General features: G+C 34.7%; 1 protein-coding gene across 2 annotated transcripts; it reads right to left on the reverse strand.

Moving 5' to 3' along the window:
- Nucleotides 1-285: 285 nt before the first annotated feature.
- LOC133854741 (guard cell S-type anion channel SLAC1) lies at nucleotides 286-3,954 on the reverse strand. Of its 2 annotated transcripts, none has more exons than XM_062291007.1 (3): nucleotides 3,360-3,954; nucleotides 1,569-2,374; nucleotides 286-983 (listed from the first exon to the last, which is right to left on the reverse strand). In XM_062291007.1, the coding sequence occupies exons 1-3, from the start codon at nucleotides 3,900-3,902 to the stop codon at nucleotides 638-640; spliced, it is 1,695 nt and encodes a 564-aa protein (XP_062146991.1). In that variant the 5' UTR covers nucleotides 3,903-3,954; the 3' UTR covers nucleotides 286-637. The 2 variants fall into 2 exon arrangements, with proteins under 2 accessions (XP_062146991.1, XP_062146992.1); XM_062291008.1 differs by having other exon boundaries at nucleotides 817-994.
- Between the last annotated feature and the right edge of the window lie 13,678 nt (nucleotides 3,955-17,632).

Genomic DNA, 17,632 nt, shown 5'->3' on the forward strand with positions numbered 1-17,632 from the left:
CATTATTGGCATACTAGACTTTTGTGCCTATGTGGCACATGGTGTGGTGAGATGAAAGTGTTCGAGAAGCTTTTATAATTTATCTCACCACACCATGTGCCACGTAGGCACAAAAGCCTACCAATAGTGTGATGAAAGTGTGTCTTATAGTACTACTCTTGAATTTTAGATCGAAAAATGATTTTCACTGCTATATCAAAAGTGTGCACCTGAAAGTGTAAACTTAAAGTCACAGATAATAATATTTCATCACGAAACAACGACGACTTGGACTTATTAGCGATAACAGGCCGTTTAAAGTTATTACTAACAACTTTTAGATTTAAAGTTAAAAGACTAAAATTCTTGTAGTGAGATTGCAGGTAGCATTTCTCTTAGCTGCATATAACTTGTTAATTTTGACATTATGTTTTGATCATAATCAAGGTAAAACCACAGTAGTTTTCCATCTGGTTGGACTTCTATATATTATTGGCTTGAAAACGCAACTATTGCAAAGCTAAATAAAGAAAAAGGCACTGCAACTATCTTGATTTGCCCTAAAGGTGAACTACTCAAGGGTGCCTTCTCATGGCTTCTGGAAAGTTATGTCCTTTGGGATGCAGAAACTTGTGCCTTTGTGATTTCTGTGGTGTCATTACCCCACTTTCTCAGAATCCTTTTTTGCTGAATTGTTCTTGGTGGTTAGAGCCTGCTTTGTCCAACGCTTTATATCATAGGCTTTTTTGAAGGGTTTGATCTTCCCTTTGACAAGTCGTGTCTTTGTTATGGCGATGGCGTAATCATTTGGAAACAGTGTGCACCACACAAAGGCATGAAGAAGGGTGGAAATGAACAAAACAGACACCATTGCCGATGACATGAAAGAAAGGGTAACTGCAAGGCCTCTGCTTAGAACTGAAGGGACTTCCTCTGCGTACTTGATGGTCGCCACTGACGCTGTTGTCATGGGGAATGTGTAAGACCACCATGCCACCGAAAACCTGCAAAATAACTAGGGCGGAGGCCGTCAAATTCTCTTTCAATACCTAAAATATTTAATTGAAATAAGGCCGGGTTTGAATTCAGGATTTTTATTCTCATACCATGTTAAATCATTATTTAATTTATTCTAAAAACTCAAGTGGATAAGAAATGAACTCTATATCATTAATTTAAATCCAACACATAAAATATTTAATTGAAATGTAGTAAAATCGTACTATAATAGACTATATTAAGTGAAAGAGAGAGAGTGGAAGCATAAGAAAAAGAGACTGATGAAGACTGTTAGGGCTATGTGATTTTGACTATATTAAAGTATGATTAAAACTGTATAACAATGAGTAAGAATAATAAAACCTAAACTAAATAAAGAAGAGAATAGACCAAAAAAAAATAAAAGCATACTAAAGAGAATATTTTAAAATATTCTAATTATGTTAAATCACTAATTATTCTAAAAATTTAAATTTTTTGAAAATAACTAGTGATTTAACATTAAGACATCTATAATATTCACCCTTGAATTCCTTAGGTAAGGTTTTTTAAAGGATTAAGAGGCCATTAGTAGCTAGGAAAGTGCTTACCTAAAGCCAGTGAAAAAGTTGATTCGCACAACCAGTGAGACATAAAGAAACAATGCGATGAAGTAGCAAGTCCTTGATAACCCGTCAAACTCGCCATAGATTGTCTGCCAAGCAAGGCTTGCAGCAGATGGAGCAGCAATAAACATGGAGTACACAGGGTGCAGTTCCTTGGGCAATGTTTCACTGGTGGGCAATCTCTGATACAACGTCACAAACAGCACAAGATAATGTGCAAAGCCTACCGCCCACAAGAACTTGGCAGCCTCATTCCATCCCACTTTGGAAGCCAAGATAGCACCGACAAAGTTGCCGACGACGGAGAGGTGAGAGGATGGATTCGCCACCTTACAAAGCCGTCTCTTCCCGCCGGAAAGCCACTGGCCATAGATCTTGAGTTCGAGGACGAAATAGGGCGCCATGAAGGTGCACCATATGGCAGGGTGAAGGGTTTTGGGGGCTAGCATTGGAGGTAAACCAAGGGCTAGGAACATGCAGACGACCCAAGGAGCAAAGAAGAAGTTAACCCTAACAGGGTGGAAGTACTCTCTTTTGACTGCTTCAAAGTAGAATATGCATTTGAGAATGTAGGTGAAGGAGACGGAGATTAGGACTGCAAGGGCTAATAGCCAGAGGCCAAGGTTGATGAATGGAGTAATGTGGAGAAACTTGGTGGCAGGGCTTGTTGCGAGGGCACGCCATAGAACAGCTTGGCTGCTAAGACCGAGACAGATACCAAAGCATCCGATTGGGAAGCGAAGGAGGAAGGGCCACTTCTCGTCTTTGGGAAGGAGAATGTCCTCATCGTCCTGCACGACATAGAGATCACATAAATGTACGTAAGTTAGGATATATAATAAAAACAAGGTTTAGAATTTTAAACAAGGTCAATCGACTCAATCTAGGCTATCTAGCTAGAATTTTATAAATACAATAATATATTCAGCCTAAACATCTGTTTTGGAATTAATTACGATTTCAAAAAGTACGATTTTAAAATATGCGATTTGAAAACGTGATTTTTAAAAAGCGTAGTTAAGCGTTTGGCGAAATCGCAGTTTAGCTTTTAAAATTGCGTGTTTAACAAAAAATTATATTGCTTGCGATTTGAAAAAAAACAAATTTTCAACGTTTTTAAATCGCAATTTCAAAGGATTAATTTTTTGCGATTTAGTATTGTCATAACCTAAGGAAGGTTTGGTCATATGTACGCCAGCTAGGGGAATTAGTCAAAATTATAATTAGAATTTCTTAGAATCACTTTACATAACTTAATCTCACCTAATATGCAAAAAGTATAGTTGGACTTGGCACATGCATGCATGCCTTTGTGTACTGTAATGCGCAAGCCGGGAAAGAATCATGATGTTCGTCCCTGGAAATATGTGATATATTTTTAGTGAATATGATATGATATGATATATTATTATTATTATTATTATTTCTGAAAATTTGTTACTTTATTTTCATTGTTCGTAAATTCATTAACAACTCTTTTTAGCTAGCTAAAAACAAAGAAACAATATTGATACCTTGAAACATTAAACACACTTGCCTAGCACATATTTGAGTATATTACCGTTGATCAAACGATCTCTCATATGACGTGCTAATTGAATAACTAAATTTATTGATCATTTATTATCGGCTTAAATTCTTAAGACAATTGAAAATTTATGAAAATATCATAGTACAGATCTTGAATTCGAACATTATTTTTATAATTTACCTGATCATTTAATTGAGTATTTCACTAGCTTTAATTAACCATGCAAATATGAGTGAGTGAATTACCTTGACTTCGTCTAGCTCAGGTCCTTTCAGAGCAGCAAAGTATCTTCCAGCAGGAACACTTTGATTAACAGACTCATCAAGCCCGGCAGATGGATGATCAGTCTTTTGAGGTTCCAGTACTTCCCTCTCCCTTCTTGACGGCAACAAAGAATTCTGCCTACTGAGACTTGTTTTCGTCTTGAACATACTGAAGTCTGCCTTACGGCCTTCCAAACCAATCCTCTTGGCCGAATCAAATCCTCCAAAACTTCCTCCACTTCTGGAAAGACCCCTCCTCTCATCTTTGGCCTTAGACTCTCGATTTAGCAGTACTGAAAAACCCGTCTCCAATGAAACTTGCCTGTTTAAACCCCTATATGGTCTCTTAGGGTCTCTAACTTTGATGGATCTGTTCAAACGCTTATCAGCTTTATCTACCTTTCGATTTGTTCCCTTCTTTTCTTCTTCATCATCATCATCATCTTCTTCTTCTTCCGGTAAGACTTCATGGATATCTACAAAATGGGTTTTAAGAAAACTAGGAGAAATTGGCGTTCTTTCCATTTTGCTTCTTCTAAGAGTTGAACAATACTATGCATGTAGTCCAAGGCTAGTCTTTGTGTTAATTAGGTTTATTAATTACATGCTATATAATATGATATCTTCACATGTCGGTTTGTATTTTAAAGGTGTGGGATGCTTCACGAGAAGTGGCAGAAGAAGAGGTGTTGACGAAATGGGAGCCAATGCTTTCTTGGAAGAGTTGGTGTTTGGAGGGATATCACGTGAACTCATACAAATAGATCTTAGCTTGGTATTATGTTAAAGCTTTAGACCAACGTACGTAGAAGAAGACTGGAAGATCAAATTGTGCCTAGAGAGAGAGATTTCTACAATTCACGGATTGTAGAGATCGAGGAACAAAGAAAAAGGGCAGACTAATTTCTACAACTTTAATTTATTTAAAAACGCACTTTATACCTACCAAAATCACAGCCCCAAACGGGCTCTCAACCTTGAAAATGACTCTCTTTGGTTTCCCATGTTACCATTTTCATTCATCCTATCGAAAGGAAAATGTCACTTGCAGAAATTTTTTCTTAAAGAAATAGATTTTAATTTCATTACCATTAAAACAAATACACAAGGACAGCTTACCAACTGAAACAAGGGGGCTACAAACCAGCGCGCACCCTAAGACAACAAAGCCTCTGCATAACTTCTACGTACAGAAGCTAAACCACACTACAAAGCAGCCAACAACATCAACAAATCAAAAACCAAAATTATAACGACCTACCTCAAACGACACAATATTGTCCACTTTTAACTCAACCGAACCAAACTTCACATGAGGTCACCAACTCTGGTACTATTCTTAGAGAAGCACGCTTAACTTCGGAGTTCTGATAGGTTTATGGACATCACGGCTTTAAAACACGTTGAATTAAGAAGGGTGCAGATATATATATAAGCACATCCCCATTCCCATACCAAGCGATGTGGGACGTCACAATTACCTCTTGTTGGGACCCAGCGTCCTTGCTAGCGACCCTCATGCAATCCCCACATTTTTGGCATCTCAATGAGTGCTCGCTGGCGATCTTTATGGACTTGTGCACACTCCCCCATCTCAAGTGGAGCAATGACTCTGATATTTTTTTGTAACAATTCACCTTAAACGACACAATATTGTCTGCTTTTTGACTCTCCCGAACCAGACTTTCTAAGAGGGCACCCATCTTAGTACTACTTAGAGTGTACAAACGGAGCTGTTATAACCGTTAATCACTAACCGCTTAGGCGGAGGTGGTTAGCGGTTATAGGGTTTGCGAAATGCGGTTAATAATCGCCAACCGCCTTCCTATATATATATAAGTACGTGCTTGAGGTGTTTGACAAGGAGAGCCAGAGCTTGAAGATTGTGCCTGTTGCTTGTGACAGGGTGAGTTTGCTGTTTGGTTCCTAAGAATGTGTGGAAATTTTGAGTCTTCTAATGTTTAGTCACTAAGAAAATGTGAAAAAGTTTACTTATTTACTGATTGGTTGATTTGGATGTGTGGGGAATTTGGTTATTGATTAAATGAGGAGAGTTTAGATATTGACGGTTTGACTGCTGATGAAATGTTGAAATTTTCTTGTTTTTTGGGTATTTAGATTTTTAATTTTTTGGTTTTGGATTTGGTTATGTGGTTATTTGTTTGTGTTTTGAATTTGTATATATTTTTTTAATAAATATTTTGGATTTGTATTTAGATTTGTTCATGTTGTACCAAAAGGCAAAAGGTTCAAAAATTATTAAATTATTCCCCTTTTTTTTTTTTTTTTTTTTTTTTTTTTTTTTTTTTTTTTTTTTTTTTTGCATAAAACCGGCCCAAATCCTATCTAAAACCAGTCCAAAATCCAAATTGAAAAACAGTTTTGAAACCACTGGTTATAAAGACAATGACCGCTAACCGACAGTTATAAAAATAACCGCCTCCGCCTAGGCGGTTAGCGGTTGTGGTTGGTAGAATGTAATAACCGCCTAGGCTGTTAATAGTTTTAGTCAATAACCGCCGGTTATAACTGTTTGTACACTCCTAGACTATTACTCTCACAGAAGCACGCTTATAACTGTAGAGTTCTGATAAATTCATAACCATTATGGCTTTAAAACGTATTGTGTCAAGAATGATACAAATATACATATAGACACATCTCCATTCTCATACCCAAACGATGTGGGACATTACGAAAAGTCTCAACAAAAACCACATATATCAAAAACAACTAGGGCAAGAGGCCAACCAGACGGCGCCTAAACAAACAACAAGAATGCTCAAACCAGCAACTCTTTTTTTAGGCTCCAGTTACAGCACAAGATCAGATTTGCTTCATTCCTTTTGAATTTTCCTTTGCCCATGATCTTGGTACGGACATCCCTTTCTATTTGCCTCAGAATTTGTTCCTTTGTTTTTTGGTGATTACCATGTTTATAATACCATCACGATTTAACCAGAAATGATAAACAGTGGCTCCCATACCCAATCTGCATAAATTTGCCACCAGTGATTACTGATATGGGGAATTCATATTCTTCAGAAACTCCTCCCTTTAAGAAGGACTTCCTTAACCCAAGCAACCCAAATAGAAGTAGCTAGCATTAGCAAAGATATTCCAGATGTGGCGCATAACAGAAGCACAATTCCATTCAACCATCTTTTTCAGCCCCAACCCACCTTTTTTTTTTCGAGGAAAACAAAGACAACGCCAAGCAACTTTAGCCTTAGCACTTCCTAGCTTCATCATTCCCATTCCAAAGAATTTCTATTCAAGGATCTTGAAAACCTGCTTTGGGAGAATATATGCATAGGATGTACGTACCAATGAACTTGTATATAAAATATATCGATCGTAAGATATTCTTAAAATCATATTCAATTATCATTTCTATAAACTCAGTCAACAAAATGAACAAATATTATACGTAGAACTTATACAAATAACAGTACCATCCAAGACAAAAAGAAAAAATCGAAATTATGTGCTCACAAAAGGTGGTCGTTTGAACTTAAAACGGCCTGTCGTATGGGAGATAGAGTCGAAGTGAAGTATGACCTTTACTAATTAAAGTGAAAGTATTCCCCATTTCTGTTCTGCCTCCCGTTCTTGTGGTCTCGATTAGTGACATCAACCCTCTTATATTGAAAATTGAAAAATTAATTAACCCTAAATGGTTTTCTTAATTAATTTGTTTTACCGAGAAAGAATTGGCCAAGCACTGCAGCTTATATAACATTGATCATACCTCTTATAAGAGGCCTTTATGAGCATCAACCCTAATATTTTTCACTAATTAAAAATAGATTAGGGATACCTAGCCTTATATTGTTTTCTTTGGTTTTCTGTCCCCTTTTCTACAGGGCGAAAACCAACCCTCTTATATATATATATTCAAGTTGCTATTTGGCATTGTTTTGATTTGAGTATTTGGCATCGTTTTGGTTTGTATCTCACTCAAAAAAAAAAAAAAAAAAAAAATTGCACTCGCCTGGTTAGAGAGCAAGAATCTCACTTTGCTTATCACTGAAGGATTTTACGTATAAGGATTTTACGACCCACGGGAGAGCAAAGAGGAACATATTTAAATTTTACACGTGATGCTATTGCATATAAAAGTAATGGAATGCTTGCAGCAGAAATAATCATGTACAATTTTTTTTATTTTTGTTCTGACAAAAAATTTATAACACCGGAGCTTTTATTAAAAACATACGTTATAAACATAACAATTACCGTCATTAATTACATACTAGCAGCTATTGTCTATTAATTATAGAAAATAAATGCCACAAGGCCCACAACCACGTAACCATCAAAGGGTTTTTCACTTGCACACCTTTTCATTATTTGTACACATGCAATATCATAACTTCACACTTCTCACAAAAGTTTTCCTTCCGAAACACGACTTTTTCATAAATAATTTTCTTGGGCAAATACATTTTCCTTTTAACATACATGTAAAACATTTCAAAATACGTTCATATATATATATATATATATATTCATTGTAAAATAACAAGGTTCCATTAAATCATACAAATGTTTTGGGGTTAAATACCCAAATGAATTTTAAGGGTATATTTTAAAGTTTTTCAAAACACTAGGGCTTTTAAGTTTTAGGTGCAAAATTGGAAAGGTAAGTGCATCTTCCCAATAGTGCCACGTCAAAATGTTCGAACAACACTGAGTAATAGGTAACGATATTTTAGAAAAGTTGTTCCAAAGTTTGGGATAAATGTTCGAACAGTCACACTACATGCGGCTATAATATGTCTAAATTTAGAGGAAACAAGAATGAGGCCTTAGAAAACCTTAATAGGAAACCCCAGGATAGCCATTTTTACTCGCTCAAAGCAACCCTATAATGAGAAAGGGATGGAGAGAGAGAGAGAGAGAGAGAGAGAGAGAAGTGTTTTTCCATGGGATTTTGTGTTCTAAGTGAAAAAGCTCTCACCTTTAAGTTACGAAAGCTTGATATAATCTTGAACCTTGATTTTCGTAGTAATTTTCCATGCTAGAACCTTGATTTTCATACTAATTTAAATACTTGTTATATTTCCTTAATAAGGTCAGAAAGTTAGGTCATTTAGGTAGAACACTTGGCCTTTGCGTGAAAGGTTTGGACTTTGAGAACTAGCTTTCGTTTTTACTCTAAGTCAGTGAGCATTCATAGATTTTTTAACAAGGGAGATGTGAGAAATAGAAGGAAATTTGTGTTCTTGAGGGTTTTGACGGTAAGTTGTGGACTTGGTGGTTTTTAAGCATGGTTTGATGCTTTGGGGACACCTTAGAGCTTTGTGGAACATCTTGGAGTCAAAGGAAAGTGGTAGACCAGGTTCTGGTTGGGTGGAATTAGGAAAAAATTGTTATGGGACAAAATATTTTGCAGGGTGTCAAGCATCGTTCCAACATTCAATCACCACTACCTTCGAATGACTTTGATACCAATTGACAGGAACCTAATGATTTCTTTCAATCGTTGAAAATCATAAAGTAAAGAAATAGAATGAATAAATCGACACCGCTTTGAGGGAATCCACCTCTAATTGATCACTTCAAGGAGATCAACCTTCAAATGTTTTATTAAGCATGCAATTGATATTTTTATTGATTGATTTGCCAAACGACATCTACATCTGATGCAGGGGGACTCGGGTCAGGCGATGCTGAGTTGTCAGATTGCACATTGATAGCACTAGATTACCTGGAGCAGGCAGATCAGCGCAATATTGGTAAAAAATCGTGATCTAGCCTAATTGGGACAATTTCCGAGTGCGCTGCAATATTTTGGTCATAACTTTGGCTACGAGTATTCGATTCGCGCATATGACCCCAATTCGGAAAACTCTCTTCGACGCGCATGTCGTGGCCACTGAGCTATGCTGGTGCGCCTCGTTTCAAGCCCAAAATCCGTTGTTTTCCTTCCCAAAACCCAATTTTAGATATATTTTTTTTCCTTTTATGGTAACTTTTCGTTTATCGATTATGAGGTGATTCTGAGCCAGATTTGAGCCAGATTTTTGGCAGCCGACTTATTTTATTCTATATTTCGTTTTAATAAGGTTATTAGGATTTTTCTATTTTTGACAATTTTCAGCTATAATAGCCCGGCTTGTGGGCGTTTTTCAGCAGACAATTTTGATTCTTGATAATTTTCTCAAAGTTACTCTCTGTGTTTGGGATTATTATTCTGTTTTCGTCCTTACAAATTGCCCGTTAAATAGCCTGCAGAATAATCGCTATTCTGCCCGGCATCAACATCATTTTACAGAGAGAATTACAATATGTCCTTACAAAATAACTATACATAATCACCTACTAATGAGTCGATTACAATTTGGAAATTATTATAAGATAATGCTTAAAATAAAAAGTGTGCAATAGTATATAATTATTATGATTATCAAATATATTATAGAAATATTATGATTATCATAGGGGAGAAGACTATGGGGATCTTATCACTATACTAGATCCAATATTGGTGTTCATGGCCATTGCAACTAATAGTACAATTATGGATTGCCATAAAAGCGTTGGCAAAATGCAAGGCAACGACGAAGACGGCTCCATGCCGGATCAAACTCATGAACTAAGGATATCTCGAATTCCTTATGGCATTTTCTATAACACCTTTTCAATTCTTTCCTTTGTCTTCTAGGAATTTTCGTCATTCGATGTGAAGTACTTCTATCACCTGGAGAGAAAGAGGGAAGTCGAGTAGGAAGTGGTAAGGGATGAAGAGAAGGGGGCATATGAGGATCAGAAAAGCAGGGAAGTGGACAACCCTCTACATGCTTAAGAACTACTAAAATAGTTCCTGACAACATTATGATCATCACTATAAGTCCCTTCATATTATTTTTATCCATTTTCCTCTTATTCTCTTGGGATTTCTTATTTTTGGGAACTCCAAGATCGATCCATAATCTGCAACATCTAAAGCTTTTATATACAAGAGTTATCAAGTATTTTGAAATTATAGATATTTTAGTTTTAAAATTTAATTCATTCTTAAGAATCTGGATTTTTGTTTTCCTTTTTATTTGGGCAAAGCATTGTTTAAACATGGTGATCTTGGAAAGGTTTTGTGGCTTTTGGCTAACATGAATTTTGATTAAGGTCGTGTCTCCTAACTCTTCAGTTTTCATTAGGGTTATCTCGTAATTTCTAAGAGTTTTTTTTATTTTTTTTTATTTTTTATTGTGGGGACGTTCATCTCTAATCGAGCATGAAAGTTGTATATAAATTTTTGGGTAAGGACTTGGCAATAGGTGGATACGTAAAAAAATCATGTTGGCTTCAAAAGAGATATATAAAAAGGGGCATTAGATTATTCAACTAGCAAATTGTGCCATAGAATATTAAAAGGGCATGACATGATCAAAGTTACATATAAAATTGACATTTAAAAAGTTTGAATCAACTTATATAAGTAAAGTTGGATGCATAATTGATTATGATGAGATTAAATAGAATTGTTTAGTGCTTTAAACTGTTCCTCAGAAATTTTCATCAAGGTTAAATTCCATTACAGCAAATGTTGGAGATGTATTTTTTGCTTTGACAATATTGCTCCTTTTTGACCTTTTCACATTAGAAAGTTGAACAGTAACCAAATTTTGCTATTTGGTTAGGACTGACCCTTTAAGTCTTCTTGTGTTTGTTGGCTTCCATTATATCTTTTTGTTTGATTAATGTTTAGTCTTATTTTTTTTTTTTTTGGCTTGCATATGCCTTGACTGCTCTCTCTTTTAAAAATAGATAACTTAATTGAAACCTAGAGGCCAACTATGACATGTATATGGTCCATAGATACCTGTTTAGCAAACTTTTTGTGGTTCTTGGCTCAATTTCAATTTCTTGACAAATATGAGATGAGTCTAGCTCTAGCTCTTTCACTTAGATTTTCTTATAGCAAACTTTAATACCAATGATAGCCTTTTGCATAATCATTACAATTGATTTTAATGATATGGGGTGGAAATATTGTATAATGTAGGAGTTTAATGGTAAGTTTGACAGGTAATTATATATAATGGTATCCAAAAATATATTTTTCAAATTTTTTTTTTTTTGAATTTTTAATATTATTATGTCGCCGCTAATACTTGACCAATAGCGGTGACCCTAGGTTGCCGCTAATACTTGACAAATAGCGGCGACCTTATGTCCGCTAATACTTAATTTTTTTTTGAATTTTTAATGGTATTAGCAACAACTTATGTGGCCGCTAATACTTGACCAATAGCGGCAACCTAATACTTGACAAATAGTGGTGACCCTATGTTGCTGCTAATACTTCACAAATAGCGGTGACTTACAGGTCGCCGCTATTTGTCACTTATTAGTAGCCACTTCTGGTTTTAGTTAGATTTTTTTTTGCGGCGCGCAAAATTATTATTAGCAGCAACACATGTCGTCGCTATTCACCAAACATTAGTGATGACCCCAACATGTGGCCTTTAATAGTCATTTGTGTCGGACTATTACCAACGAGCACATTAGGGGCCACATGTCGCCGCTATTGATCAATAGCGGCAAAAAAGTACTACTCATTAGCAGCCACATTGTCCTGCTGCTAATGAGCTTATTTTTTGTAGTGTATTTTTGTCATTGGGAGAATATTGATAATTTTTGGTAGCTTGGGGTGGATATTATCCAAATTGAAAATTTGGAGGGAATATTGTCCATTGGGTGGTAGTTTGAGGGAAGTATGTGAACTTTATCCTAACTTGTAATTATTTGAAAGTACTATCTTTAACAATAAACATCCGAGTAAAATATAATGAAAAGCAGGAAAACGATTTTCTGCTCACCAAATCAACCAAAATAGGCTGGAGACGATTAGTAATAATCTTCGTAATGCATTTATAAAGAACATTGCAGCATGCTATAGGTCGATAATCTCCCATAGATGCAGGGGATGATCTTCGTAATTGGGACAGCTGTACGTTGTAACATCCTTGCATGCCAACTATAGACCAAGAAGCTTTAAATAACTCAGCCGTCATTGCTTGCACAAATTAGATGCATAGAACTTGTATATATATAAGATCTATCGATCGAAAGTTATTCTTAAAATCATATTCAATTATTATTTCTATAAACTTGTCAACAAAATGAACAAATATTTCTTACAAATTTTATACGTAGAACTTATACAAATAACACCATCCAAGACAAAAAAAAAAAAATCGAAATTATGTGCTCACAAAAGGTGGTCGTTTGAACTTAAAACGGCCTCTCGTATGAGAGTTAGAGTTGAAGTGAAGTATGGCATTTACTAATTAAACTGAAAGTATCCCTATTTCTGTTCTGCCTCCCCTTATAGTGGTCTCGAATGGTGACATCAACTCCCTTATATTGAAAATTGAAAAATTAACCCTAAATTGTTTTCTTTGTTTTACCAAGAAAAAATTGGCCGGTCAAAGCACCGCAGCTTATATATATTGCATGTTGATGATCATACCTCTTATAAGAGGCCTTTATAATTATGAGCATCAACCCTCTTATATTTCACTAATTAAAAATAGATTAGTGATACCTTATATTGTTTTCTTTGGTTTTCTGTCCCCTTTTCTACAGGGCGAAAACCAGCCCTAGCTCTTATATTCAAGTTGCTATATATTTGGGATTGTTTTGGTTTGTATTTCACTCAGTTAGAAGAAAAAAAAAATTGCACTCGTCTGGTCGGAGAGCAAGAATCTCACTTTGCTTATCACTGAAGATCCAGGCAGACATAAGTGATTTTACGTATAAGGATTAATTTTACGATCCACGGCAAAGCAAAGTGGAACATATCTGAATTTTTCAGGTGACGATCGTTATTGCATATAAAAGTTATGGAACGCTAGATTGCAGCAGAAAATAATCATGTACAATATATTTTTCGTTCTTTCTTTTGTTCTGACATAACAAATTTATAACACCAGAGCTTCTATTAAAAACAGACGTTATAAACATAGCAATTACCGTCATTAATTACATACTAGCTAGCAGCTATTGTCTATTTTTGTATAATATTATAGAGAATAAATGCCACAAGGAAAAATGTCTAAACGTGCGTACGGATCCTCAGTAAGAACTTCCACGATGATATCAATAAAATTGACATAATTTTACAGATAAATGTGTGTGTTCACGACTCAGCAAGTATAAGCATACTGAACATTTATAATATGAGTCAATTTTTGAAAATACTAACTAGTGTTTATAATAACAACTATTAGTTAATAGATTTTTTAAACAAAGTTTGCCACTAAACTATTGTAGTAGTTAAAATAACCACTCGCATCAAGACATTTGTACACATACACGCACAATATTACACCCACATGACTATATGAGAGGTTTTTTATTTTATTTTTATGTGTATAACCCCCAAATAACCATTCGAGGGTTTTTCACTTGCACGCCATTTCATTATTTTTGTACATGCAATATCATAACTTTACACTTTTCACAAAAGTTTTTCTTCCCAAACACGACTTTTTCATAAATAATTTTCTTGGGCAAATACATTTCTATTTTAACACACAAAACATTTCAAAATACGTTCATATTCATCGTAAAACAACAAGGTTCCATTAAATCATATACATGTTTTGGGGGTTAAATAATTTTCAAGTTTTTCAAAACACTTAAGAATTTTAAATTTTACGTGCAAAATTGGAAGGGTAAGTGCATCGTCTCAATAGTGCCACGTCAGAACGTTCAAACAACATTAAGTAGTAGGTAACGATATTTTAAGATAGTGTTTCAATGTTTGGGATAAATGTTCGAACGGTCACACTATATGCGGCTATAATACGTCTATATTTAGAGGAAACAAGAATGAGGCCTCAGAAAACTTTAAGGAAACCATAGGATAACCATTTTTACTCGCCCAAAGCAACCCTATAATGAGAGAGGGATGGAGAGAGAGAGCTCGAGATTGAGAGAGAGAAGTGTTTTTCCATGGGATTTTGTGTTCTAAGTGAAGAAGCTCTTACCTTTAAGGTACGAAAGCTTGATATAATCTTGAACCCTGATTTTTGTGGAATTTTTCCATGCTAGAACCTTGATTTTCATAGTAATTTAAATACTTGTTATATTTCCTTAATAAGGTTAGAAAATAAGGTCATTTAGGTAGAATACTTGGCCTTTGCGTGAAAGGTTTGGACTTTGAGAACTAGCTTTCATTTTTCCTCTAAGTTAGTGCATAAATCCTTACTAGAGCATTCCTAGATTTTTTAACAACGTACGGAGATGTGATAAATAGAAAGAAAGTTGTGTTCTTGACGGTTTTAACGGTAAGTTGTGGACTTAGTGGTTTGTAAGCATGGTTTGATGCTTTGGGGACACCATAGAGCTTTGTGGAACATCTTGGAGTTGAAGGGAAGAGGTAGATCAAGCATTGTTCCGACATTCGATCATCACCATCTTCAAATGGCTTTGATACCAATTGATAGGAACCGGATGATTTCTTTCGTTGAAAAATCATAAAGTAAAGAAACAAAATGGATAAATCAATCACTTTGAGGGAATCCACCTTTAATTGATCACTTCAAGGAGAACAACCTTCAAATGTTTTATTAAGCAATTAATGTTTTCATTGATAGATTTGCCAAACGACATCTACATCATTTTACAGAGAGAATTGCAACATTGTCCTTAGAAAATAACTATTACATAATCACCTACTAATGAGAAGATTGCAATTTGGAAATTGTTATAAGATAATGCTTAAAATAAAAAGTTTGCAATAGTATATAATTATTATGATTATCAAATATATTACAGAAATATTATGATTATAATAGGGGAGAATACTATGGGGATCGATCTTATCACTATACTAGATCCAATATAATCAATATTGGTGTTCATGGCCATTGCAACTAATAGTACAATTATAGTTAGCCATAAAAGTGTTGGCAAAATACAAGGCAATGAACAAGACGGTCCCATGCCGGATCATGCTCATGCGCATGCTCATGAACTACGAATCTCTTGTATTCCTTACGGCATTTTCTACAACACCTTTTCAATATATTCCTTCGTCTTCTAGGAATTTCCCAGCTCATTCGGTGTATAGTATTACTATCATCTGGAGAGAAAGATGGAAGTCCAGTAGGAAGTGGTAAGGGATGAAGAGAAGGGGGAATATGAGGATCAGAAAAGCAGGGAAGTGGACAACCCTCTACATGCTTAAGAGCTACTAAAAGAGTCCCTGCAGACAACATTATCATTACCATAAGTCCCTTCATACCATTTTTATCCATTGTTCCTCTCATTCTCTTGGGATTTCTTATTTTTGGGAACTCCAAGATCGATCCATAATCAACAACATCTGAAGCTTTTATATACAAGAGTTATCAAGTATTTTGAAATTATAGATATTTTAGTTTTAAAATTTAATTCATTCTTAAGAATCCGGATTTTTGTTTTCCTTTTTATTTAGGCAAAGCATTGTTTAAACATGGTGATCTTGGAAAGGTTTTATGGCTTTTGGCTAACATCAATTTTGATTAAGGTCGTGTCTCCTAACTCTTCAATTTTTATTAAGGTTATCTCATAATTTCTAAGAGTTTTTTTTTTTTTTTTTTTTTTTTTTTGGGGGGGGACATTCATCTCTAATTGATCGAGCATGAAAGTTGTATATAAATTTATGGGTAAGGACGTGGCAATAGGTGAAAACTTATAGTCTAATTGTCATTTTTAATTTAATATAACTTTTTAAAGGATACTAAAAAAATCATGTTGGCTTCAAAAGAGATATATAAAAAGGGGCATTAGATTATTCAATTAGCAAATTGTGCCATCGAAATATTAAAAGGGCATGACATGATCAAAGTTACATATAATATTGACATTTAAAATTTTTGAATCAACTTATATATATAAGTAAAGTTGGATGCATAATTGATTATGAGATTAAAAAGAATTGTTTGAGAGTGATATCAGAAAAATTGCCACAGTTTTAGATATGGATGTGTGAGTCCACGACTCAACAAGTCTAAGCATGCTAAACATTTCTATTATGAGTCCATTTTTAAAAATACATCTAACTAGCGTTTCTAAGTCTTCCGCAGAGTTAGTGGCCTTGTTTGTTAGAATACAAAACAATACAACACTGTTCATGCATTCTTTTTTTCATTTTTTTTTTATATTTTTCACCACCAATCAACATCAAAACATTCCCACTTTTTTCACTTTTTATATCACATCAATAATTTTTTTATTACTATTCAAATAAAAAAATTCACTACAATACAAAATTTTTTCACCTTTTTATACAAATTCTTTTTATTTTATATCACATCATCACCTTTTACTAATTTCAAAACTAACAACCCACTATTCTGTAATGTTCTGTTCTATACATGTATTTATCAAACATGCCCAGTAATACCCCTACATAACCATTTGAAGGTTTTTAACTTATATACCTTGTCATTCTTTTTATACATTCAATATCATAACTTTACAGTACTTTTTCCAAAACTTGTTTTCCTTCCAAAGTACGACATTTTCATAGATAATTTTCGTTGACAAATACATTTACCTTTTAACAAGCATGTAAAACATTTTAAAATACATTTGTATTCATTTTAAAATAACAGGCTTCATTAAATCATATATATGTTTTAGGGTTAAACGCCCGAATGAATTTTAAGGTGTTAAAATGTTCAATTGAAGGGTATAGAGAGAATTTTAATTTTTTTTCGAAATAATTGGGTTTTTAATTTTATGTGCAACATTCGAAGGGTCTATGCATCATCCCAATAGTGACACGTTAGAGAGTCCAAACAATAATGAGTAGTAGGTAATGAGATTTTATGAAAATTGTTCTAATGTTTGCTATAAATGTTGGAACATTCACACAACATAGGACTGTAACACGTCTAAATTTAGATGAGACACAATAGACGCCTTAGAAAACCTTAAGGAAACCCTAGGGTAGCCATTTTTGCTTGCCCACACCAACCCTAAAGCGAGAGAGGGAGAGGGAGGGAGAGAGAGAGAGAGAAGTGCCTTTACATTTTGTGTTCGAATGGCAAAAAGCGCTTACCTTTAAGGTAAGAAAAGCTTGATTTAATCTTGATTTATGTGTTATGTTCCATATATACTAGAACCTTCGATTTCGTAGTAATTTAAATACTTGTTATATTCCCTTAATAATCAAGTTTAGAAAGTCAGGTCCTTTAGGTAGAATACTTGGCCTTTGCATGAAAGGTTTGAACTTCGAGCACTGGCTTTCA

The sequence above is a fragment of the Alnus glutinosa genome, chromosome 13, assembly GCF_958979055.1.
Source record: "Alnus glutinosa chromosome 13, dhAlnGlut1.1, whole genome shotgun sequence".
NCBI lineage: Eukaryota > Viridiplantae > Streptophyta > Magnoliopsida > Fagales > Betulaceae > Alnus > Alnus glutinosa.

What these genes read in the sequence shown, in the direction of transcription:
- LOC133854741 (XM_062291007.1), bottom strand. Translation starts at nt 3,902, where the DNA reads ATGGAAAGAACGCCAATTTCTCCTAGTTTTCTTAAAACCCATTTTGTA. An exon ending in CTGAGCTAGACGAAGTCAAG is followed by an intron (nt 2,375 to 3,359) that starts GTAATTCACTCA and finishes TATGTCGTGCAG; the next exon opens with GACGATGAGGACATTCTCCT. An exon ending in AACTTTTTCACTGGCTTTAG is followed by an intron (nt 984 to 1,568) that starts GTAAGCACTTTC and finishes GTTATTTTGCAG; the next exon opens with GTTTTCGGTGGCATGGTGGT.